Raw genomic sequence first — 27,234 nt, 5'->3', positions numbered from 1 at the left:
AGGAGAAAACAAAGCACCATGTGGACACCTTCCAGGTGAATTTTGGAACGACTGTACCGCATGCCAGTCATCCTTTTACAGAACAAAACCAATACCGGAAAACATGTGTCGCCCGCAGAGAGATGGTCCGTTTGACGGCTTACAAACACACCTACGTTACACTGAATTTGCCTCAAGCCACCGTCTCTGTGCTAATGTAAAAAGTCTCCATAATTAACTACTAGCCTTTTTCATCTGGTGCTTTTTAACAAGCAAGACAGTCCTGTAACACTCAGGCATTGTTGAAAACGTCAAATGGAAGCCTAGAAACCTCTTCCGTGCAGCTTCACTGCAAAGTATTTTGACGTGAGCCAAATCGTGCTATTCCTACATCTCCACAGGAAACTCAAGGCTTCATCAAGGAAATGCAGCATGATTTCTGCTAGGCACAGAAATTGTTGGGGGGGGGGGCATGAGGTTGAGGGAACATTACATAGAAACCAACCCCGATAATCACCTGCATGAGAGCCACACTGGCCGGCAAGCCCCGGTCGGCTCAGTCTCCGCACAATCACAGGCGTGAGTCCTGGAGGGCAGACACCTGGCACTGCTGACCACCCCAAGGTCGTGGCCTCTGCCCCTTCTCTGCTGCCCATCAGTTCCAAGCTTCTGGCAACACCGCCTGCTGCCCCCACTGCCTCATCGACTCTTCGTGAAAAGCAAATGTCGCCAGGATAGCTTATGAGTACATTTGCCAGGAAAGCAGCTCCGATTGACGCTGAAACCCCCTTCTCACACCCCTGGCAGCTCCCTTGCCCCCGATGTGCACATGCTTGCAGCTCTGACCTTGCTCAGTGTCCACACAGGCTCTGTCCCCTGGAGAGCCAAAGGCAGACTCAATGTTGAGTCAGAAATACACAAAGAGGGTGACGATTACGAACTGCCTGCCCCCCAAAACACAGGTTGAAATCCTCACCCTCAATGTGATGCTGTCAGGAGGTCTTTGGGAGGTGATGAGTTCCTCAGGCTGGAGACCCTTAAATGGGATTTGTGCCTCACAAAGGGGTCCAGCAAATCCCTCACCCTCCCATTGTATCAGGGCCAGAGAGAAGGTATGTGCCAACCAGGAAGGAGCCCACACCAGAACCCACCCAATAGCACCCTGATCCTGCCTTCCAGCCTCTAGAACTGTGAGAAACAAATTCCTGTTGTTCATAAGCCACTCAGTCAATGGTGTTTCGTTACAGCAGCCTGAGCTGCCTGAGATGACGATGCTCACCGTCCTAAAGAAAAGGCTACTCCCCTCTCCCAGAAAGAGGGGTTTAATTAAAATCCCTGTCTCTCCTCGCGGCCACCACAGATCTCACTTCCCCACCCCAAAAGCCAGCAGTTGCTAGGATTAAAGGAAAATGAGGATTGTTTTAGACCAGCCCCTCCATATCGGTCTGAAGCCTGTAACTTTGCCCACTTCCACGGTGGCCGTGTCACTGCATTGCCCATGTCAGCTCTGTGTCTGCACCGGGTCCCAGGCTCTGCACAGACTCCTCTAGCTGGCCATCCAGCACAGCCATTTCCCCTTCTGCATTGCAGGCTGTCCTTTGATATCGAACTCCCACCTTTCTGCAACCCAAGGCCTTCCGATCCAGACATTCGGGGTAAGCTCAGCCATGTACTGGAGTCGTTGACTCAGGTAACCCAGGCCCAAGACGTTGGCACCAACCGTCTACTGGCTGTGGGATCTGCATAGCTACTAGCTGCCCCAGCCACACCAGGGCCCGGGAGGGGAGGCAGAGGAACCTGTGAAGCTGCCAACAGCCATATGGGAACAGGGGCCCCTGGAAGGAGGAGGATGCTATGGCAGGAAATTCAGAGACAGAAACAAAGAGCCGCAGGGCTGGACAGGTCATGGCCAAAGCCTACACTGCTGAATTTTCCAGGTTTCTGAACTCAATCGCTGACCCACACAGCACATGTTTCCTGAGTGCTGACCCCACGTGGCATTGGATACGGCAATAAAGCAGGACTCCCACCTCCCCCTTCCCCAACACATACACAGGGCCTCCGTCCTGGCGGGAAATCAGGCCTGGGCGCCCAGCTGGCACAGCGAGCCTGGGAAGGGGGCCGTTTCAGACGGACAGTGGGTGCAGCCTTGCCAAAGCCCAGCAGTCACCTGCACTGCCACAGCCAGGCTGAGTCCAGATCAGCCGCACAGAAACCTGACCCGCTCAAGGGCACGGCTAAGCTCATCAGGGACAGACACCGTCTCCTGCTCATCTCCAACACTTTCTCTGCATGTCTAGTTACACACGGACAACGCAGTCTCAGAAGCACATCAGGCCTCCCCCTGCTCCTCTCTGTGGTACCACTGATGGGGAGGGGCCGGTATGGCCGCGAGGTCGCATACCCACAGCCATACCACGCAGGCCTTCGACGATTATTTCTGCCAAAGAACCCTGCTGCGGCTTGGAGCACACCATGGTGGGCGGGAAGCTCCACCCGGAGAAACAGCCATGCTTCTCCCCAGAGCCAACGGAGGGCACCCCCGACCCTGCATTCAGCAGATTACTTACATTCTGGAAAACATCTGGGTTAATGGGGAACAGTAAAATGAAAAGGTCACACTAGAAAGGTTAGAAGGCTGTGTGAAGTCTCAGGAGGTCCAAAGGTTTCTGAACCAAGACTGCTGCGGTCAACGAGCTTACAGGAAAAGTTTCCACACGGGCCTTCAACAAGCAACACTCAGCAGGGAGGAGCCACGTTCTGCGCAGAACCTCAGAACCAGAACATCGGACACCACAAAGTCACATCAGAGCCAACAGCAACTGAAATACAGCGCTCTCCTAAGATGTGTGCGTCACCTGCAGAAAGTCACCACACATTAAGATGGGGGAAGAAAAGGATAAGGTTAGAAACAAATTTGAAGTAATTTCTGCATACGTAAAATTTCTACTTCCACTGGTTTTCTTTCTGGGAGTAACAACTTTTACATGAGATGCACATCCCCGTTGGAAGGAGTTTGGGTTTTCTGTGGGCAGAGTCAAGGGCTCTCCAAGAAATGTGAACTTTTTCTCACTCACTGAGCCGCGTGCCCTGAGGCCGTCCTGGCCTGCCTGAGCACCTCCCTGCTCTGCCTCCAGCCAGCTCCTTCCAGCACTCACCCCGCTGCTCCCAGAGCCTGCACTGGCCCAGGATCTCCTCTTCTGCTGCTGTCAATCTTCCACTTTAGGGCAAATAAGTTGGAAACTAGAAAGTTATAAAACCCCTTGACTTTTTAAAAATTTGTCTTCTCAGAAAACAATACTAATTCTACTTCCATGGTTTAATATGTTGCCCCCATCTGCATGTTCATGGATATGTGTTTTTATATATTTTTTTTAAATCAGTACTTCTAAAAGTATGCACTGTTGCTACATTCAGTTCAATTACATTTGATGTAAGAAGTTTTAATTTCAGTGAATTCAGGCACTCAAAATTTAAGCCCTCTGACATCTATTAATCAAATGGGAAAATGACAGGTAGATATTACAAAAATCAAGAGAAGTGTTTAATGTAAATCCTGCACTTTCAAATACTTCCACAAATGTAATGTATACATTAGTACATCACCTTGAGCATTTTCACAACTCTTTGCACTCAAATTCCATTCTTAACTTTTATAGATAAATCGACATCCATATGTGATTTTAAGCAGCTCAAACATCAGCTCTTAAAAACAACCAGAAATGCTGCGGGCAAATCCCACCAAGCAGCAAATAACGGAACTGCACCCAACAACCCAGGTACCTCCCCTGAGGCATCTGGAACTTGAGCATTACAAGCAGCCTTTGGTTTCTGAGGCACCCGAGAGTGGGGACTCCCAACTCCCCAAGTCTAAGAAGGCCTCAGCGATAAGGAAAACTGGTCAAAAAGTCATCCCTGCCGGCTCCCTGCCACGGGCTCCTCCCTGCCCGCCCTCAGCCACGTGCTTACAGATCTCACTTCCTCTCTGTCCCGCAAAGTCTGACTCCTGATTCCAGCCCTGCCGCTTACTGAGATGTGGCCATGGACGTCAACTGCACCTGTAAGGGGAGAAGCCTGTCAGGATACAGGATCCTGGCCATCCTGGCAGTGCTCGAGCTGATACTGTAACTTGGTAGTGAGTTACTTAATGCAAAGGTTTAACTTTGAAAAATTTAGATATGTGTATTCTAAAAGGGAAATTCTGAACGTAGAACACAGGCCACACCCTCACACTGATGTTGTCTGGCCAGCACTCTTTTGTTTGCCTTTTCAATAGACGTTTTTAAAAGCAGTTTTCCGTTCATAGCAAAATCAAGAGGAAAGTACAGAGAGTCCTCACATATCCTTTCCCAGCACAGGCACAGCCTCCATCATTCTCCTGCCCTCACCAGACCAGCATGTCTGTACGACCGACAGACCCGCATCAACACGGCACCACCACCCACAGTTCACAGCTCACACGAGGACTCGGCCTGCTGCTGCTCACTCTGTGGGTTTCACAGACGTGGAACGGCATGGATCCCCCATGAAAGCCCCACCTGGAGTTGCTGCCCCACCCTACACACCCCCTATGCTCCTCCCATTCATCTCTCCCCTCCCCAACCCCTGACAGCCGCTGATTGTTTGACTGTCTCCACAGCTTTGCCTTTTCCAGACTGTGCTGTAGTTGGACTCAGACAGCAGGCAGCCTTTCCAGATTGGAGTCTCACTTAGCAACATGCGTTTAAGATCCTTCTGTGTCTTTTCATGGCTTAGGGGTCCAGTTCTTTTTAGTGCTGAATAATATCCCAGTATCTGACATACCACAGTTTATCCATTCACCTACTGAAGGGCATCTTGGTTGCTTTCTAGTTTTGGCAATTATAAAGCTGCTGTCAACGTCTGTGTGCACATTTCCGCATGGAAGTAAACTTTCAGCTCCTCCGAGTAAACGTCCAGGACTGTGATTGCTCCTGTGGTCGGAGAGCTTAGTTCCACGGAAAACCGCCACGCTGCCTCCCACAGGAGCTGCCCCACTTCCCCCAGCGATGAGTGAGGGTCCTGATGCCCACACACCCACCAGCACGTGGTGGTGTCGGAGTTCAGGTTTTGGCCAGGCCGATGGGTGCACAGTGACGCCTCGCCCTATGACATAAGACGCGGGTCATGTTTCCACGTGTAGATTTGCCATCTGTGTATCTTCTTTGTTGGGATATCTGTCCAGGTCTTTCGTCCATTTTTAATCAGGTTGTTCATTTTCTTGTTGAGTTTTGAGAGTTCCTTGCACGGTTTGGATAACAGCCTTTATCAGATAAGTCTTTTACAGATGCGTTCTCCCCGTCTGTGGCCTCCCCTCTCATGTCCCTGAGACACTGTTTTTTATTTTAAAAAACACCTCAGACAGAAAATGGACCTTCCAGCCCACCACGGTTCTCAGTTTGGCCGTGGTCACCACCCTCCCAGCCCTGGTTCCCACCTTTTCACGATCTGCTGGTCCTATGGGCATCAACCCATACCAAGTCCCTAACATATCTCCAATGATGGCAACGTCAAAGCCGGCAGTTTGCAGGTAGGAAGGAGCCGATGGAGGCCGGAGCAGAATGTGAAGGCCAGCGGATTCATCCCTCGGGGACCGGCAGGCCTCTCAGATATCCCCCGGGTCACCTCCCAAATGAAGTACCTGCTTTGGCCGTGGGCAGGAAGCAGGACCTGGCCCAGATCTCAGCATATTTGACCTGGCACGGCATTTACTGGTGAGCCTCCATAACCGGAAACTCTACTCTCTGGGGAGAATACATTTTCATTATCAAGGCTTTTAGGCTTTTAATTAAGAAACCAAAGAGCAGTGCCTGGAGTGAGGATGCAGGGACTCTGGGTGACCCACACGCTCGTTTCCACCTGGCACAAAGGACCCTGGAGTGAGGGTACAGTGCCTGCTCTGAGTCACCAGCACACTCATCATTTCTACATAAAGAACCCTGTGAGCCTGTCCCAGGACTTTTTAGCCTAGACCTAAAAATTCAGAGCTCAGGAAACCTTCATCATTTTAGGAACCTGAGGGGTGGGCCAGGGGGATCTCACAGATTGTGGTGCTGTCTATGGGGTCATCAAAGTGCAGCTGGGGCTTCCCGCAAGCACTTCAGGGAGGCCGTGCACTGGCCCGAGGCTGATTCCGCCTCCTATCCTCGGTTGTCATGCCCAGCCGTGAGGGGAGCCCCCCACTTCAGGAGCGCTCCCTGGCTCCAGGCCCTAACGTCCATGTCCAGGCCCCTGGTAGGGCAGCTTCTACCCCAGGGAGGCTGGGACTGGAGACAGCCTGGAGCTCTAGGCAATCCTGGCAACCACATGCTTCCCGAAGTGGCTGCAGACAAACTCCTACTTCCAAAACCTGGCACGGGCTGTGTGAGGCCTGGAACGTGGGAGGCGCGATTACCCTCTCATGGTTATCAAGTCACGTCATAGTCTCTTAGACCTATGTGTGACTAGAAGTATACACATTATGGAAGTGTATATAAATGTGAATACAGACACGCTTATTTTCCTTTTATATACCTTACATATATGTGTACACGTGCATATGTATAAAACATGGAAGAAAAAAACCATACTTAAGATTTCAAATCTCAGTCGCAAAGATCTCAGAAGCAAATTATTATTCTTAAATTCTAAACAAAGATGTAACATTTTACATTCTTACAAAACGTTCTCTATTAGCATTTTATTTTAAAAACTAAGAATGCATTGCACTCTCTCAATTTTGATTTTTAACTCAGCTCACAAAGGCCCCTGTACAAAGGCCTCTGTACCGCAGCAAGGATGGCGGTGGTCACACCTGTGGCCATTTATCCTCTCTACATCTAGCTCCTCTCCCTGAGGCAACACACCTCCGAAGTCACAGCCTGGCCTCCCAACTCTCCCCCGTCGCGGGCTTCTTGGCATGTTGCTCTGCTGCACACACCTCAGCAAATACTGCTGATTAGCCAGAATCGCCCAGAAATCTCTTAACCTTGATTCTGGCTGCTTTTGTAATTTGTAATATCTTTACTTCTGGTGTGATTTGAGAAACAACAAATTTTAAAATTAGAGAAGATGTGGTTTTTATTCTCTCCTTTCTACTTGCAACCTTGAAAATTCAAGTAGCAGCAAGGGTTTGTTGAGAGTAACTTCCACCAAAGAGAACCTATTACAAAGGTACTACAGAGTGTCAAATAACCACATAGATGTAAAATAGAGATGCAGACACAGATATAAAATCCAATGGTTAAACCAAATTGAGAAATGCTTGCCAGTTTGATAGGACTTCTAAAACTTGACATAAATGTTGGCTGAGGGATACAAGATGTTATGAGATGAGTGAGATGCTTGGCCTAGAACCACAGGCTCTCTCCTCTTTACAGCAGAAAATCCGTAAGGAAGTCAAATCTGAAAGAACCAGGTACCGTTGAACGGCATACTCAGCCATCCTTCCCCATTCCTGGGCCAGCTGCGGTGAGTGCAGCCAGTCGTTCACCAACAACCATCATCCATCCTCCAGGCCATGGCTACACTTTACTCCCAGGCTCCCTGTCATTATGTAGATTAGGTAAATCAGGGCCACTCTCACCTTAAGCCTCCCCCGCCAGCATGGCAATCACCCATTCCCAACCACGGCAAGGACAGCCGTGTCCCTGGGAACGCAGAGCAGGGGTCGGGAAGAAACCTGGATCCCTAAATACCTCATGGAGCAGTCACCAGCCTGGAACATCCTCCCTGACAGCTTTGCAAGACAGAAAAACTCCTTGGTTCCTCAAGCTACAATACTGCAGAGTCTCAGGTCACAGCATCCTTACCTACCCTCGTCAGGAACCGTTCATGCTCATCAAGACATGAGAACAAAACTGCAGTGGCACAGTCACACTCGACGCAGACCACCTGCTGCTCACATTCATCGTATTAACACCAAAAAGCCACCGTGGTGGATATCCTGGATATGGACAATCGGCGGCTTTTTGCTGGAGATGTGCTTTGTGCATTTATCGCACGACCATCTTGGTGTCAGGAGGGGCTGTGCAAATGGCAGCTGTGCACGTCACAGGGAGTCTCAACTCGCTCGACTCTCAGCCAGCTCCCACTATCAGTGCCCGCAGAGTCCTCTCCTCCGGGAGCACGTGCTTGGACGCCACAGTAGCCTGTGGATCCACACAACAGCACTGTGTGCCCCAGGAGCTTAGAAAGTACCACTGCATCAATGCCTCCACAGGTGAGGCCGGGGGCAGAAGCCAACCTCAAGCAGTTACGGTCCTCCGTGGGGCTGGCATCCAGGCAGGAAGGCGGCTCAGCGGCTCTCCTCTCACTGTGGAACTTCCTAGGTCCCCACATGAACAGAACCTAAATAACACGCAACGAACAACAGGAACGAGAACACGACCAACAGCTTCTGAGATGAGCAAGCTGGGCTGATCATGAGACACCTGACGGGGACGGTGCCAGAGCCCCTCCCAGTGACCTGTGAGGACGGCGCTGCCAGCATCTCCCTAAAACCAGCCCAAGTCAAGTTAGACTTGAGGCTTTCCAGGAGTGGGTAGATCCATTCAATCCTACAGTCTGAACCTTCCAGGCCGTGTCTCTTGGCCCTCATCTCACATATGGGAACCCGGACGCTGCACCATAAACGCAGCCCCAAGCCCTCGTTCCTTCTTCAACACCACACACCAGTACAGTGAACACTTAGGATCTGGGCATTCACATAAAATACTGCTTAACTAAAACTTCTGATTTAGAACATGTTTAATTCCTACTCACAGAGCTCAAAGTGTTCTGTCCTAGGAGGCGGTAGCTGTAACTAAGCATGAGAGAAGAAGGGATCAGAGTGGTGCCAAGTATTAAATATTCCTCTAAATCTATTCACCAGGTCGCCATGCTATTGTCACCTGCTTCATTTTCTGTCCTTAAAAGACAAAATAGTTACTTTTCAAAATAGACAACCTGTTTTACTGATGCTTAGCTATAAAGTAGCGAGCTACGTATCCAAAAGGGAGATATGGGAAAACAGAAAATGTCCACAAGCGATCGGGGTGGGGGGGCAGTTGCAGCAGCACCTGGCTCTGTTGCGCTGTGAGCCAGCCACGTGGGCTGGACAGCTCACTCAGCCACTGAAATTACATCATCTAAGATTTTGTTGCAGTTACTTTGATAAATTCTCCCTCTTGCTATGAAGAGTAAGGTTTGTTTTTTTTTGTTTTTGTTTTTGTTTTTTTTTTTGACTTGGAGTCTCGCTGTGTCACCCAGTCCAGAGTGCAGTATTACAATCATGGCTCATCGCGGCCTTGACCTTCTGCCTCAAGCAATCCTCCCGCCTCAACCTTCCAAGTAGTCGGGACCCAAAGACGAGTTTGATTTCTTTGCTAACGAATTCCTAATTCACCTCGCAGTGGGCCTGTCAAGGCCATATGCCCGGACATCCACCTTGCCGACCGTCCATGTGGTCTCTAAAGTGGATGCACTCCGGTTGCCTGGGCTCTGCACGCGATACTGAGTCTCCAAGTCTGCCGCTGTATAAGGGACTGACAGCCCCAAGCGTCTCGACGCGCCACCTTGAGCCGGGCTTTATTCCACAGGGCGACTCTGCTTCCTGTGATGAGATGCAGCACGTGAGCACAGATCAAAGGGTATCAGCAACTAACCCATTCCCCTGGTACTAAGCAGAGGACCAAGAGTTTAGTTCCTTACTTATTTCCTACGGGCTTGATTCAAAACAGCTTTCTGGAATCCTGGGGACAAACATCTCTACCTGGTGAGAATTCTGGCTTTAGTAACGGAAGAATCACCTAAAGCCCATTTTGTAACTGCTGTTCTCATCAGAATTTGAGGCCAAAGGTAAAAATAAAAGGGGGGCTAAGATCGTGACACCCCAGTTTGCACAAGGCCAACCAGCCTGCTTGAGGGGGTAAAAGGAATAGGATTTTTAAACTGCTGAGTTTTAAAAACGTGGCTGTAGGCTGGGCGCACTGGCTCACGTCTATAAGCCCAGCACTTTGGGAGGCCGAGGTGGGAGGATTGCTTGAGGCCAGGAGTTCAAGACTGGCTTGAGTAACACAGCAATACCCTATCTCTTTAAAAAGAAAAAAAATGGTTATTAAAATAGCAATAAAAAGGTTAATACAATAAATTACTATGTCAACATGGCACACCCTGCTGCCAGACGAGGTGCAATCTCTGTGGCTGTGAGGTCCGGAGAGAAATGTAACCGGCATCATAGGGAAGGTGGACCCCAAAGCCCCACAACATTACTCCTGCACAGTGTGTTAACCAGCATGAAGTCTCCTCCACAATCAGAAGCCTGGTTTAGAGGAACGCTGCCCACTGGACCTGGGTGGACTCCAGATGCCGGCCGACCAGACAGCCCCACCATGGGACCCTGCCGGCAGCCCCGACTGGACAGAATGGCCTCATGAGTGTCCTTTCCCGCCACAGGCTGCAGACCCCGAGCCAGTCCTGGCTGTGACTGAGGCTGCGCATAAACGTCTGCGCCCAACAGCTCACCTTTGTACATGACACGCCCAGTCCACCTCATTTCAAATGTTACACTTGCCCCAAGGCGAACACGGATGTTACAGGTTAACTCACTGCATGTGTGCTAGACTTTCCCTGTAAGTGTTCAGACATTGCACGAACCGGATGAACAAACCCCACTTTCCCTGTAAACGTTCAGACATTCCTTGAGCACGATGAACACACACAGCCAACAAACCCCGGAACGTGTAATGCCGCGGCCTCCTCTCCTCCTGTGGGGGCATGTGCTTACAGCTCCCCCAAGACCACATTTCCCAAAGCACAGAGTGTTACTCTGAAAATAAAACCTCCTTTTTCCTTCCTCTGTACATCTCGTGGTCGTGTTAACAACTAGTGCTACAAATGCAGAGAAACGGGGTATCATCCGTGCTGCTCACCGAATTCCTAGCACCAAAGCTTCAAGGCCCCCCAGTCTGAAGGAAGCTTCTATCACCCTAAAGCCAACTCTGGAGACGAAGGCCGAGCTGGGGAAAGGCTGTGTCTCTGCAAATCCACGCCACGGGGCCCTCTGCAGTTGTGTGTAAGGAACTCTTGGCCTGTCCTGGGGTTTGGGGAAATCAGGATGCAAGCAGATACCGTATGCTCTGCCACGGGACCGTGAAGTCTGCGGAACCTCAGAGGAACACGGAGACAAATGGCTGCACGACTCCCACAGGCCAAGCCTCGATGGGCGCCCGTGTCAAGAACACAGACACGCCGGGAGGGGCAGCTGATGCAGGCAACGCCTGCAACCCCAGCAAGCAACAGCGTCTCAGTGTGGGGGTCTCTGGCCAGGCTCCACCACAACTGCCATATTCTGTGGCAAAATTTTAAAAATAGGTTTTAACTAGTTATAACTCTAACTTGTTTTACACATAAACAGAACACAGGGTACCTACCAACAGGCTCCAAAATACTTTGCCTAGAACCAAGTCTAGAATGCAGATGGCTGTTGCTCTGAGTGTGAGGAGTCCCCTGTAGTGCCATAAATCCTAGATCTAGGTGACTAAGTGCTCTTCCTAAACCAGACGGCACCATGAGGCTCTGAGGGCACCCTCTGTCCCCAGGCCAGTCCATCAGCCCCAGCAGAAGCTTCTAGAGTAAGAGCCTGTGGATTTGTATTGGACGGATGTAAACCAGGCAAAGTCACAGGGGCTCGTCCTGGAAGCCCATCCATTTACCCACTCATGCCGTGGAGAGCCCTGCCCCCAACTCCACACCCGCAATCACGCTCAACCACAAGAACTGGCTTCTAGGCCCTCAAGCTACTCCCTCTCGACCCTGGACAGACGCTTCTCAAACCATGAGGCCCAGAGTAGTCTTAACAGGTGGTCCCAGCAGAACTGGCCACTGCATGAATTGATACTTTGTGTGTGGGGAGCCTTAGCTTCCCGAGTAGCTGGGACCACAGGTGCACATCACCTCTCCTATTTAATTTTTTGTAGAGTCAGGGTCTTGCTATGTTGCCCAGGCTGGTCTTGAATTCCTGGGCTCAAAAGTGAACTGCCCAACTCAGCCTCCCAAGGTGCTGGGATGACAGGTGTGAGCCACTATGCCCAGCCTAGAATTGGTTTTTCTTAAACCTGAGTTTGACACATGAACCCCACTTACATAGATATCAGCACACTCTCCCAGCTCGAGAGTTTTCCTGAATCTCGATTCTGTCCGTTCAAGATCAATATCTAAGAAAGGGTCAGAACTGACCCTCCCTCAGTGAAGCCTAAGGGCAAATGCAGCAGCATCTCAGTGTATGAGGAGACAAAGTAAGAAGGGTGGAAAACACACACTGAAATTCTAGTGCTAGAATCATAATCACCAACACTTTAAGAGGGAATCTGCTTTCCAAAATATGTAGCTGCTGGATTAACTTCAAAGTCACCAGATTCCACAGGCAGTAGCTCACAGGGGCACAGCTTTCTAAGGCCGCACAGCCCGGGACAGCGTAACAGCCTCAGGGCAAAGCAAACTAAACAAAGGCTTGGTTCTCTCAAGGACGAAGGTGCTCAAGTGTTTCCAAATATTCTTCTTCTTCTAAGTAAGTTAGATGCCTCCTACAACACTGTTTAGAGTGCCAGTGTATTCAGAAACATGAAGTTGAAACTACATCTCAGGACCCCAAAATCACTACGCTAAAGGGACGTCAAGGTGAGGAAGAGCTTAGACCAAACCTGCCTCCCATGCTCTTCCTAACAGAGACAGCTACTGGGGGTGGGGGGAAAAGCCACGTACCTCCCTCACAACCGATCCACAAGGAAATTCCTCATGGACAGAGGACAGAACTCAAAGTCACCATCTGCACACGGAGATAAATGCGGATCTGACTGCTTCCTCTGGAAAGATGCACCAGAAATGCATTTGTCTGATCTACCTGTGACCTGGAAATCCCTCCCCGCTTCGAGCCATCCATCCTTCCTAGACTGAACCAACGTACGTCTCACATGTATTGATTCCTCACGTCTCCCTAAAATGTGTAAGACCAAGTTGTGCCCCAAACACCTTGGACACATGTCCAGGACCTCCTGAGGCTGCCGCAGTGTGTCCTCAACCCCTCCCTAAGGCTGTGTCTATAACCTTGGGAAAATGAACTCTCTATGGATCGAGGACTGTCGCAGAGATCCTTCTGGTTTACAGGAAGCATTCTCTCCTGCGAGTATATCAATGAAATCATGTGGAATTACAAAATGCCACTTTAGTAAAAGCCAAAGGAATTAGGGTTCTATGTGCTTCAAAAAAAAAAAAAAAAAAAAAGTAACGTTCTATTTGTCAATGGACCATGAAGCCCACACCCCCTTTTGCAGTGAAGATGTCAAACGGGACGAGAGGCCCCTCCTGAGGATGCTACCCTCTGACCCCACTTCCCAGAGTCCAGTTTCCTGCTGCTCAGGGAACAGCAACCCCAGCTTCACGGGGCTCAGGCCTCCAAACCCAACTCCCACCCATGCTGGAGAATCACCCCAGGGACTAGCTAAGTGGCAGGTGCAACTCTCACCTCACCCCCTTAAAGGGGAAAAGGCACCTTCCCGCTCCTCTTCCTGCTGGTGGGAACAGGGGCAGGAGCTGGAGGGTCAGGAGTCGGGCGGCAGAACGGAAGCAGCCTGGGTCCCTGCTAGTCAGAGTTGGCAAATGCCAACCATCCCCGACATTCACTTTGCAAATAAATCCTTCTCTTTTGTCAGGTCCCTGGTTATAAGTTTGCACCCATAACTTAAAAAGAAAAAAAAAAAAACTCAGATAAAAAATCGGTGTTTGGCTGACAATATTTCAATTATCTTGGGGCCTTGGGTCAAATGATGGCAAAACAGGAAACTGAACGCTGTTATTCAGGAAACTACCTTCCAGCGCCGTCTACCCTCCCAGGCTGTCACCTTATGGTTGTTTGTCTGCTAGATGATTAACAAAACTCTTCTGAAAACCTAGGTGTACAGAACAGACAAGAAGTCAGCTCGGGTTGAGGGGAAGCAGGATAAGACCCCCTTCCCCGCAGGATGGTGGAAGAGGAGGAACCTTCAGCACCTGGGTTTTCAGGATGCTGGATCTCTGAGAGCATCTCTCACAGCTCAAGTACAGCCAGACCCTCCTCTGACACAGCCTGTTCAGGCGAAGGTGGGCACCTGCCCTAGAGACCCACAGCCCTGTGCGGGGCTCAGCTGGAGCTGAACTTGCCTCCCTTGGTAAGCGTCAGGGCCAGGGGTGGGGAGAGGAGAGAAGCAGCAGGCCTGAGGGCCACTGTGGAAACTCCATGCCACGCTAACTCTCGTCTGATGTGCTCCGGCCAAAGCCACGCTTCTCGGAGGGAGTTTCCCTTCACACATGCGGAAATCATCAACATCTAGTCTCCCCACAGAACAAATCCTTCCCTAGGAGGCAGACGCTTGGCTGTAACACGGGGTAATGAGGGGCGCGCCTTCGTGCCCACTCTGTAGTGTTTCCTGTTACCTATTTTACCTTAAGCTACAAATGATTCCCGTTTACACGGGACACAGTGACACAGACAGCAAAACACATGAGATTCAGTGTGATCCCACACCCGTCACTGCTGACCTCAAGTGCTTTGTTCGTTTTGCTTCTAGAGTTTGTATTCTCTCCCCGGGTTCCAGGCCTGTGGATTCAACCAACCATAGATCAACATATTTTTTAATGTGTTTGTACTAAGCATTCAGACTTTATTATTCATTAAACAACTACTCGCATGGTATGTCCATGGTATAGCTGTTACGAGCAACCCTGACATGACTGTCTGCAGGAGGATGTGCATATGTCATATGCAAACACGATGCCATTTTATTGCAGGGACCTCAACGCCCAAAGACCTTGGATTCCATAGGCAGTCCTGCAGCCCACCCCCATGGGCACTGTGGAATGGCTATAATAGAAAATATGGAGGTTTTAAACAGTTATGTACTAAATCTAATCTTTTGTTAAGAAATTAATGTGTATCACTTGTATTATTTGGAAGTCCTTCCTGGCCCAGAGACTTGACATGTTCTTATCTTTTTGTCCACGGATCTAGCCATTCCAGTAAGCTTGTTGAACACAAATCAATTTTACAATTAAATTCTTACAAGAATCACACTCAATCTGTAAGCTGCTTTGGTTTTTAAAGTGAAATAACCAATAGTTTTGCCAACCTGCTATATCATAGAATAACAGGATAAAGCAGCCCCATGGCATGCAAAAACATGGGGTTTCAAAGCTAACCAGTATAAAACATGTTACAAATCCCTAAATATGAAAACGTTTTACACCAAAACAGATATTCCAGAAAAAAACAGGATGTTCAAAAAAGCCCTTTGCAGAAAAGCACTTTCCCCTTCATTTTTCACACGGTTTCCTGAAGCTTGTGTTTGGTGATGACCATGAACCAGAAGTAACGTCCGCTGCAACTACTGTTACAGCAACACAGAATATTAAGGGAAAAAAAAAAAAAAAAAAAAAAAAAAGGCCGCGCGCGGTGGCTCAAGCCTGTAATCCCAGCACTTTGGGGGGCCACGACGGGCGGATCACGAGGTCAGGAGATCGAGACCATCCTGGCTAACACGGTGAAACCCCATCTCTACTGAAAAAAAAAAAAAAAAAAAAAAAAACCTAACCGGGCGAGGTGGCGGGCGCCTGTAGTCCCAGCTACTCGGGAGGCTGAGGCAGGAGAATGGCGTAAACCCAGGAGGCGGAGCTTGCAGTGAGCTGAGATCCGGCCACTGCACCCCAGCCTGGGCGACAGAGCGAGACTCCCTCTCAAAAAAAAAAAAAAAAAAAGGACACAGCATATTTCCTACTGATGAGAACAGGTAGAGTGTTATAAAATGAGTGTGTCCTAAAGTCAACAATGTTCAAATTCTAGGTCTCCCACAGACACTAGACGGTAACCGCCAAAGCTTATGTACCTGGCAACGTTCAAGGAGACCAAGTTCAGAGCTGTCACAATGCAGCACCATCCTCACGCGATTATCTCAGGCAGGTTTGAGGGCAAGTGCCCCCGTCACAGTGGGAAAGCTGCCCAGCCCAGCACTTCCTGAGATCACAGACCTTCGCCTTCCCACGTCTTCAATAGTTCCTTTACACCGGGAACCACACAACAAAACCTAAAACACTTCCTCAAATCTCAAGACAGTCTTTAGAGCTCTTTTCCTTGCCCCTTCTCTTACTGAAAAAGCTTATTTTGTAAGCAACCTGTAGTGCTTACCAGAGCTGGGGCGGGAGGAGAGCTAGTGTTTGGTAGACCGAGTTTCAAGCGTGGGGAGACCAGAAAGTTCTGGAGATGGATGGCGGTGATCGCAGCACGACAGTGTGAACACACTTAATGCCACAAAACCATACACTTAAAAATAGAGTGCTGTGTAACTTTACCACAATCAAAAAACTGAGAAAAGTCATCTATAATTACTGTCTCCAATATCTTCCATCCTGTAAGTTACATTTGCTTTCGGAAATCCTCAGAGCAATCATGAAAAACTAATACCCTGTCGTCTCTGAAACGCAAAGTCGTTCAAGGGCTTTGGTTATAGGAAAGTAGCTGGAAAGCAAAGCGTCCGTTAGGCACAGCAGCCGTGATAGGACAAACACACGGTAGGAAGGTGGTGGTCATGCTACACACAGATGGGAAGGGTGTGGGGAGCCACAACACCCGATGCTTGGGAGGCACCTGGGCAGGAGCTGAGAATGTACCAAACACGTTCGATCATGCAACATTCACGGACCCCGAGTCCAGCCACCACCGCTGACATCCACTGTGGCTGGGGTGTCCTCCCAGCCTGTGATGGCTCGCTCCTTCGGTTAACTGCCTTGAATCTACTGGTTCCTCTCCTCATGGGCCTCTTTCCTGTCGTCTTCCTGTCATTTTTCTGTCAGCAAACACATTTCCTGTCATTTTCCTGAACTGACATGACATTTCCTGTCATTTTCCTGAACTGACATGACATTTCCTGTCATTTTCCTGTCAGCAAGCACATGCGTCCAGCCTGACCTTGCTGATGTGCTCCAGCGGCCCTGGACTCGAGCCGCACTGTTCCATCAGTGTGGCATTCGCGAGTTACCTCCTGGGAAATGCCAGGTGATGGTAACATCAACCAGGAGGCACAGCTGAGAAGCAGAACGCATGGTGCGGTGCCCAGAACGTCACGTCCTTGAACAGACGCTCCGTATCTTCTCCTCTCCTGCCAGAGCTTCACTGTAGGAAGGCGGCCATTCTTCCAGTGCTGCTACTTCCAACACCGGGGAAAGCAAGCTTCAGAAATGAACGGTGTCAAAGAGGGAGGACCCACCAGCAGGGCTACCGGCAGCCAGACAACCGCAGCCCCAGCATTCCCCAGCCACCATGACTGACAGCCCAGGCTCCAGAAATGCACGGCTTCAACCTTAGGAGTAAAAACCCTCCCAATCCAACTATTATTTTCAACAATGGGATTGAGGAATGAGGAGTTCTAACCCTGCCTCTCTCGACAGCACAGATCATCAGATCCCAGTTCTTATAGGATTGGGGAGTGGGGTGGGGTGGGGTGGTTCCTAACCCTGCCCGCCTTCATAGAAAAGAACTTGGATATGATGACCTGTGCTAGATTAGCACTTTGCTTCTGCCATATGCAGTCATCCTCAGCACCAGGAAAAGTCAGAATCGTTGAGTGAGGACACCAATACCAACACACGCCGTTCTGCGGCTCTGGTAACTGGCTGCACAGATACAACCCGATAGTGGTGAGGTCTAAAGACATCACCAGTCTTCCCAAGGATTGTGTTCCTGAATATTTTGCGTTTGGAATAACGGTCTTCTTTGCCAGGGCTGAGCCATGCTTCCCTCTCGCCTGTCCTCTGCCTTCACCAGCTTCGTGTGCGCTTCTGGACAAGTGTTTGTGCAGGCGCTATCACTTATTTCCACAGCGAGAATATACACAGACACCACACAGAAATGGGCAACCCCGTTAGGAGCTGTGCAGGGAGATCTAACTCATCCCATGTGCCAAATTCCTGTTGCCATGGAAATTAAACTAACTAAACTAACGTTGCTATGATCTCATCTCTTACTGTACCACTAAAGATCATCCGGGTAAGAGGAATGTGCCTCTGCATAGCATTCAGCTCACATTTACATGTCGGTTTTTCCTGAATATGGTTATGTGAGATAGAAATCAGTAAGATGGGGTGTAACATACAGTATAGGATCGTTGTGTCTCCTAGCCTCAAACACTTCAAGATCCTCAGAAAATGAAGTTTAACGCTGGGGACGTGAGTTACATAGTAACTTGTTTTGGATACTATCATATCAACACCAAATAACTTCTTGAATTCCTTTTTAAATTGAAAAGCAATTTACAAAGCACAAAAGCCCCAATATTAAAGAATACAATTCAGTCTTTTTAGCATATTCTAAAAGCTGCACATCAACCACTAGTATGTAATTCCGGGACTTTTTCACCACAGGCCAAAGAAACCTTGAACCCATTAAGAGTCAGCACCTGGCTCCTTCCTTCTACCAGCCCCTGGCAATCACCAGCCAACTTCCTTTTCTCTGGATTTGCACATTCTGGACACCTGTTGTGAGGAGAATCGTACAGTGCATGACCTTTGGTGTGACCTTCGGTGCTGACATCTTTCACGTCTAAGGTGAGTGGAATCTCAGTGAGTGACTGGTTGACAGACACCTGGACTGTTTCTACTACTATGAATAATGCTGCTGTGAAGATTCAGGCATGACATACTTTTTGGAAAAATGTTTTCAGTTTTCTTGAGCATATGGCTAGGAGTGAAATTGCTGGGTCGTACGGTGATTTCATGCTTTTCTGAGGAACTGTCGGACTTTTCCAAATCAACTGCACCATTTTACTTCCCCTCCCACTAGCAATATATCAAGATTTCAGTTTTCCCCAATTCACCAACATGTCACTGTCCAATACTGGGGTTTTACCCACCCATCACGGTGGTTGTGAAGTGTTATTTCACGGTGGTTTTGATTTCCATTTCTAAGATGACGAATTCTGCTAAACATCTCATGTGCTTTTTAAGGCATTTATATGTCTTTCTTTGGAGAGTGTCTATTCAAATCCTTTGTCCATTTTTAAATTGGATTTTTATTAAGAGTTTTTGAATATATTCTTGATATCAGGTCCTTATCGTGATAATGTATCCTGTTCTGTGGGTTGTCATTTTACTTTAATAGTATCCTCTGAATTGAACATTTTTAATTTTGATACCGTCTTTTTCCCTTCAGTTGCTTGTTATAGCTTTAGACGTCTCAGCCAAGGAAACATTGCCTAATCCAACCTAACAGTTTCTCCAGGATTCTCCCCTAAAGGTGTTATGAGCTGAACTGTCCCCCTCCCCCAAGATTCCATGTTAAAGTCACAACCCCGGAAACCCAAAATGTCACTGTATTTACATACAGGGCCTTTAACTTGGCAATTTAGGTCCCATAAGATCTTAAAAGTAGGGCCTGATCCAGTATGACTGGTGTTCTTTTAAGAGAATTTAGACACAGTCCTCAGTGCTGCATACACGTAAGAGAAACCTGTGAGGACACAGAGAAGAAGCTGTCTACACAGCATGGGGTGAGGCCCCAGAGAATCCAACCCTGCCCGCACCTTGATCCCAGGCTTCCAGTCTCCAGAAAAAAGGAAATAAGATGCTATTGTCTAAGTCGCACGGTCTGTGGTGTCCGTTATGGTACCCAGCAGACTGACAGAATGGGTCTCAGTCAGCTCCTTACATTGGAACCATGTTGAGCTTTGCGTGTAGGGTGAGGAAGGGTCCAGTCCATCCTTTTCTATGTGGATACCCCAGTTGTCCCAGCACCATTGAGTTGTGAAAGGAAAAAAGTAAAGCAACCCTTGCTGTCCTCTCTCCATCAACAGATTAGAAGATACACTGAAGAATCATGGACAATTTTGTCGGTTTAAGCCAGTGGTTTTCAAACTTTTGGGTCTCAGGAACCCTTTGCACTTTATTAAAGAGCACAAAAAAGCTTTCTCATCAGGCCGGGAGTGGTGGCTGCTCATGCCTGTAATCCCAGCACTTTGGGAGGCAGAGACAGGTGGATCACTTGAGGTCAGGAGTTCGAGACCGGCCTGGCCAACATGGTGAAACACCGTCTCTACTAAAATACAAAAATTAGCCTGGCATGGTGCTGAACACCTGTAGTACCAGCTACTAGGGAGGCTGAGGCAGGAGAATCGCTTGAACTCAGGAGGCAGAGGTTGAAGTGAGCTGAGGTCACACCACCGCACTCCGGCCTGCGTGGCAGAGCAAGACTCCGTCTCAAAAAAAAAAAAAAAAAAAAAAAAAAAAGAACATAATTTAGTTTCTTTTACAAGGATAAAGTCATTACATCTTAACACAGTCTTAAAGAAGAAACCATTTTCCAAAATAAGCAGCAGCGTGGCAACAGTTTGTGCTACTGTGAAAACACCTAACATCTCTGCACCTCAGACAGCAGGATTCTCATGCCTGCATCTGCGTTCAGTGGGCTGCAGAGCCATGGCTGAAGTTTATGAAGAAAGTCCGACCCCATACTGATATACAATTAGGAAGCAGTATTTTCATTGTGTTTTCAGATCATTTTAGGTATTCTCTGCTGCCAAATGTAACAAGTGGCACTTCCGTACAGGCTGTCTGCAACACAGAGTCTGTGCTCTGGTCGACGGGCCTTTCTGCCCCAATTCCTTCTAAGTCGACTGGTCCGTCTTGCACTTGAATGGCTTTTACCAGCACACGATTTTGTAATCACACATTGGTTAGAAAATACTGGTTCAGAGTTATGAGCGGCTTCCACATTTCATTATATGTCCAAAAAACAAAACAAAACAAAACAAAACAAAAAAAACAAAAAAAAAAACCCCACATCAGTATCACCATTGGTCACATGAGAAAGTGGTGGACACAAGATTTTTATGTTTTAATATTCACTGGAAAGCTCAAATGTCTATCATTGGGAAAAATGTAAGGTACTTTCCTTGAGATGAAAGTCATTTTGTTCATTTTTCAGGCCACACCTGCAAATACCTCCATCTGAAGTGGCATCTTTTGTAAGTCATTCTTTATATAAAGGCGGCCGTTAGTGGAAGAAGTGGTTCTGCAGGTTCATAGTTCAGAGGCACCAGTGCTCTCCCAAGAGATAACCATAAAATCCACAGAAGACGCACCTGTGCACACTTCCTGTTTCTCACTCAGAACATTCCAGAAGGAACCCTGAATCCCAATGCCACAGCGGGACTGAAGTTTGCTCTCACCCACACAATAAACCCAGGGAGCTCCCCCAGCCCCCACCCCGAGGCCACAGCCTTGGTCCTCTATCTGGTCTAGGGGGGCTCCTGCAGCTCCAGCCTAACAGGGAACAGAAGGCACCCACATGTCAGAAAGCCCTCCCAAGGCCCAGCGAGCACTTCTGCTTATGTGCCAGCCAAGTGCGTTTGACAATTCTACAGCCAGCTGTACGGCAGGTAGCGAGGTACCCAGCAAATACTCAGGGCTCACGTTACTAAGGAAGGTGCACAGCGAGGTACCCAGCAAGTACTCAAGGCTCACGTTATGGAGGAGGAAACCAGGCAGATAGTGAGGTACCCAGCAGGGTTCACGTTACTCAGGAGGAAAGGAGGATAGAGACAAGGGGGCTGGAACAGTCTGTCATAAGCTTTAGCATTTACAAGGCTCGCTGAAGATTATCTGATTTGATCGTCACAACAGCTCACAAGATAGGCAGAGGCAAGACTATTTTCACTTCATAAAAAGAGATCCCGAGAACTGATGATGACCACGTGCTCTTCCCACAGGCTCCCAGAAATCCTCCTCAAATCATCTCTCAGTTGTATACATGTGATAATATCTCAGTCACGTCCCCTCTCTGCAGGGGGATTTAACTGCCGCCCTGCCGTTCCTTCGCACCCCTGCCCTCTCCTGCATTTCAGCCATGCCCACCATCCATGGGGAGTCTGCACCACCCCACCCCCGCTGCTGCTGATGGCTTGGGTCACGCTTACCTTTCATTTCCACCTACAGGGACCTGTTCTTCCTTCAAATGCAGCTCAAACTCACTCATTGTGTGAAGCCTTTCCAGCCATCTCAACCGTCATGTGTAAAATCAGTGTGTGGAATGCTTCATTTAGGAGGTGCTTATGTTGGCTGTGATCAGGACCAAATTCTGAGCAAACCAGGTGGTCCCCTCTCCCCATCTCTGCTCCAGTGCACTTAAAACAAGGATTCCTGGAAGCATCTTTTTAGTCCAATTCATGCATGAGTCTGCCCCACACACTGCAGAAAAGCCCTGGTGGTCGGTGGTCAGGGCTCAGGGCCCCCCAGGTAGGTAAGGAGAGCTTAGTGCCCTCTCTGGAGTTGTCGCTCAGAGACCCACGGCTGGAAGGGAAGAAAGTTGCATCCTGTGAAACATCTAGGCCCCGAGACCCACTCAGGAGTGGAAAACGGGGAAGGAGCCTTGAACAGACCCTCGGGAGGGCAGACAGTGGGAGCCACGGAGGCCACCAGGAAGGAGGGAGGCAGGCAGTGAGGCCACAGGTGATGTGGCCGGGAGGGAGGTGTTGTGACCAGAGGTGAGGTGGTGGGCGGATGACACGGCGTGGTTTGGGGAGGAGATGTGGCCAGGGGCAATGTGGCCAGGGAAGAAGACACAGCTGGAAGGAAGTGACAAGAGGGGTCTCCAGGCCCCAGACTGTGCCTGATTTATAGATGACATTTTACTTAAGATGTTATATCTAACTTTAAAGAAAAGTAGCAATTTCGACCATTGTGTACATTTAAAGCACGGTACAAATTGAGCACATTTCCCAAACCAAAGAACCGGGCATTGAAGAAAAAATTCATTTAAGATCAGAAATAAAGAGATCCTACAGCTCTTCCAGTCCAATCCCCACCCTAACGTGAATGGGGGGAAAAGGAAGTAGATTCTAGTCAGTCAGCATTAAAGGCAAAACCGATCCACTTTACTTTCTAGACAGAAAACAAGAAGCTCATCAAGGAATCCCTACAAACAGTAGCTTTAGTAGTTCCCGAAATGCAAAATTCACCTACAAAGTCAATCATCTGCTAAGTGTGTATAGAGTAATTTTTTTCATTATTGCCTTCCTCATCTGCAGGGGCTTTTTTAGACCTTGTTTCCCCTTAATTGCCTCCAACACCCAGGAAATTTAAACCCCACAAGTAAACTGTGTCTCGATTCATGCCCAGCGTCCTTTGGAGCAGACAGTCCGTTGCTCTAAGACGTTCTTGTCACCTAAGCACCGAGTACAGCCTGAGAACGCACAACACGCACTCACACAAACTCAGACAGTCAACAGGTGAGATACGGCACGTGAGGAGGAAGACAAGATAAATGAGCTTCACCGTCACCCCAGATCCGACAAGAAATGACACACGCAGCCTGCTCTGGTGCAGGTGACTCCTGGAAAACAGCCAAGGACAGCATTTGGAGAAGCAGCACCGCAGGCCAGGAGGGTCTGGGGGCTTAAGAAGGGAGGGGCGCCCCGACCAGGTACTGGGGGATTCAGAAGGGAGGGGCTCCCCGACCAGGTGGCTGGGGGATTCAGAAGGGAGGGGTGCCCCGACCAGGTGCTGGGGCTTCAGAGGGGATTGGTGCCCCGATCACTTCCTGGGGGCTTGAGGCAAGGGGTACCCTGACCACGTGCTGGGACTTCAGACGAGAAGGCACCCCGACCGGGTCCTGGGGGCAGCAGGACAAGCCCAGGGTTCCGTCGTCACTTTTCACTCCCTACTCCCGAATCTCGCCCTGAAGTTGCAGCCAGTCCAGGTATTTATTTACCCATAAAATTAAGTATCTGTGAGTAACACAAGTCACTAATCCACACAGATCTGAGTCTACAGATACCTCCCAGAGACGCCACCATCCCTTCTGGTAGAAGAACAGCCCAGGGGCCCACGCTGCTAGGAAGGGAGACTGTCTCCAGCCTGACGCTGCAGAGTCCTCAACACAAAGTCTACCTTCTGGAACCATGCCGTCTCCTACAGAGGCAACTAGGGGCATGTAGGGTTTTTTAAAATCTTTTTTTTTTCTTAAGACAGAGTCTCCCTCTGTCACCCAGGCTGGAGTGCAGTGGCTCGATCTCGGCTTGCTGCAACCTCTGCCTCTCGAGTTCAAGTGATTCTTCTGCCTCGGCCTCCCGAGTAGCTGGAATTACAGGCGCCTGTCACCGCGCCTGACTATTTTATTTATATTTTTAAGTACAGATGGGATTTCACCTTGTTGGCCAGGCTGGTCTTGAACACCTGACCTCACATGATCCACCCGCCTCGACCTCCCAAACTGCTGGGAATACACGCATGAGCCACGGTGTCCGGGCCATATAGCTATTTAAATTTGACTAAAATTAAATAAAATTAGAAGTTCTCATTTACACTTCAAGCATTCAGTTACCCCCAGGCGGCCACTGACCAGAGGCTGGTAGAGATGTCACACTCCACACTGCAGAAGGATCTAGGGACGAAATGGCTCTAAGATCATCTCAGAATCTTTATGTTGAAGCTACTGAAGTTTTACTCTGATTATTATAGACATCAGCATTCTCCCACTTAAAAATGTCAGTGCTATTGCAATGATCAGATCTGTGACTTCCCATCAGCTCTTCTCTTCCTGGACAGAGAACTGTAGAGCATCTGCACTCTGCCTCCACACTAAGGGGTAGTAGAAGGCTCCGTGTAAAATCAGGGGGAGAAAAAAAAATGAATCCCTAGTCCGCCTCTCCCCCTATGATTTTGTGAAACTCCTCTTAATATGCAGAATAACTGCCAGAGTTGCAATAAAGAAGCCGAGACGGGCGGATCATGAGGTCAGGAGATCGAGACCATCCTGGCTAACACGGTGAAACCCTGTCTCTACTAAAAAATACAAAAAAAAAACTAGCCGGGCGAAGTGGCGGGTGCCTGTAGTCCCAGCTACTTGGGAGGCTGAGGCAGGAGAATGGCGTGTACCCGGGAGGCGGAGCTTGCAGTGAGCTGAGATCCGGCCACTGCACTCCAGCCTGGGCGACAGAGCATGACTCCGTCTCAAAAAAAAAAAAAACAAAAAAAAAAAACAAAACAAAAAAAAAAAGAAGCATCCGTTGACCAGGAAGCAGCAGGGAAGCAAGAGAAGGGAGATGCAAAGACCCTCCGTTCCCTCTGGGACCCCAGGCCCAGCCAGGACTGAGAAGGGCCGCACAGCCCAGCAGACCTGCACACCTGATGCGAACCATACACACGGCTTCCCTGGGCCTCGGTCCCCTGCTCTGCCCTCACTGGCCACTGTGGCTCTGGGTAGAGGCAACTCCCTGAGCCCCAACACCCACAGCCAGTCCCCTCCTTGCAGGTCTCAGCTGTGCTCTCACTGCCTCCCTGACGCTTCTCATCATCCGCGTACCGTGTCCACTCTACCCCACAGCCCTTGCTACCGCCCACCCCACCACGGAGCCTAGCACACAGCAGGTGCCCAAGACGCCCCAGTGGGCGGGCATGCCAGGGTAGGGCTTGGAGTTCCAAGGGCCTCGTCCTGCATAACACCACAAACGCCACGGAGGCTGTGGAAGGGGTCCAGGTTTCAGGCCTGTACTCAGCTTCTCCTGGCCCCCGAGGCCAAGAACCTAGCAAGGGAGCGCAGCCGGAAGCAGGGTCCCAAACCCCCTTCATGCTCCTCAAGAGGAAGGGGGCTTCGGGGCACAACCCCACGAGCGTCTTCCTCCTGCCAGGCTGCCTGTCACAGCCCCGACACCTTCACAGCAGGGAAACCCACTCCTGTGAGGAGAAAACCACCAAGTACAACAGGAGCCACGTCCCCCGCAGCGTCTGCTGAGCCCAATAGCGACAGCAGCAGCCGGGCCCCCACTCAGCACACACCGACTCCGAACCCGCCACGCACACCACAAGGCCGACCATCTTGAAGCTCAGCTTCCGCTCGTCAGGGCCCTCTTCCAGGAGAGCTCGGCATGTCTATCTTCCCTGGGCTCACAGAAAGGAGTGGGACCCAACCCCGAGTGTGCACAAAGTTAAGCTCCCACTAGCTGTGCAGACAACCTCCCTAGCCCTGGACTGAGAAGGGGCCAAGCGCAAACAGCCATATTTTGCCCGCACAGGTACGGAATTCAGTCAGCTCTCTCAATGAAGTCGTGACAGGTCAACTCCAGGCTCCTCAGTGCTCTGGGGTTCACCTCGGGCCACTGCACCTTTGAAACGTGGCTGTGGACTCCTCTAGGGTGCTCACTTTCACGGCCCATTTCATTCAGACACTGCAGGCCCCTACCGTGGTGTCACTACCCAGGACACCCCTGCTGGCATCCTCTGAGATGCTGCTGCAGCTGCTGTGATCTGAGAACAGCCATGCACAGGCATCAAAGGGAGGAATTCTCAAGTCTCCTCCAGGGGCAGTGACTACAGCTTTGAAAGACGTTGCACTGAATCCTGGGTGAGCCTGGCTTGGTCCGCAATCTAATCCGGGTTGCTGGGGAGACACACTCTGTTGTAATTGACAGAGGCTGTGGGTTGCAGCTCTACCAAGACTGATAATTGCAACTAGTCTGAGATTTACTATCCATACTTTCTATTTGATGTTTCAAAGGAAAGCATCGTGAAGTTCCAGTAGCAAGGAATTTTCTACAATCTATCACATTAAGATACAGCAGAAATGTAGCTAAAATGTTCATAGGGTCTATGCAGAGGAAGAGATGGGTCTATTTCAGGAAAAGTGCTTGCTGGCTTTTTAGAAACATAGTGAAATCCCTGACAAGTAAAAGGTTGTTTATACTTTTTCTTTGGAACAGAGGGAAAGTTCTTTCTTATTATTTGAATACATTAACTATATTTAAGTGTTCTGGTAGACTGAGTATTAAATATTCAAAAGGAAGTAATTCTGTTCGGTCTATTTCATTCTTTAAATGTAGCTTTCAAAAACTGACAAATACCTGGCCGGGTGCAGTGGCTCACGCCTGTAATCCCAGCACTTTGGGAGGCCGAGGCTGGTGGATCACGAGGTCAGGAGATTGAGACCATCCTGGCTAACACGGTGAAGCCCTGACTCTACTAAAAACGCAAAAAATTAGCCTGGTGTGTTGGCGGACACCTGTGGCCCCAGCTACTCGAGAGACTGAGGCAGGAGAATGGCGTGAACCTGGGAGGTGGAGCTTGCACTGAGCCGAGATCACACCACTGCACTCCAGCCTGGGCGACAGAGCAAGACTCCATCTCAAAAAAGAAAAAATAAATAAAAAGTGGAAAACACCCCATATCTGCCCTGGCTCCGGCCATCTCCATGGAGTGGACAGAGCTTGA

General features: G+C 49.4%; 1 protein-coding gene across 1 annotated transcript in view; it reads left to right on the top strand.

The window, feature by feature from the left end:
* Positions 1-22,013, top strand: part of LOC139361560 (disco-interacting protein 2 homolog C-like) — a 56,816-nt gene extending 34,803 nt beyond the window's left edge. The window contains exons 6-7 of the mRNA XM_071090144.1: positions 16,926-17,000; positions 21,967-22,013. Coding sequence (XP_070946245.1) covers positions 16,926-17,000; positions 21,967-22,013 — 122 coding nt within the window. The remainder of the gene's footprint in view (positions 1-16,925; positions 17,001-21,966) is intronic.
* The last annotated feature ends 5,221 nt before the right edge of the window (positions 22,014-27,234 follow it).

Source organism: Macaca nemestrina, unplaced genomic scaffold (genome assembly GCF_043159975.1).
Source record: "Macaca nemestrina isolate mMacNem1 unplaced genomic scaffold, mMacNem.hap1 Scaffold_61, whole genome shotgun sequence".
In the NCBI taxonomy this organism is placed as follows: Eukaryota; Metazoa; Chordata; class Mammalia; order Primates; family Cercopithecidae; genus Macaca; species Macaca nemestrina.
This window is presented reverse-complemented; position numbering and strand designations above follow the sequence as displayed.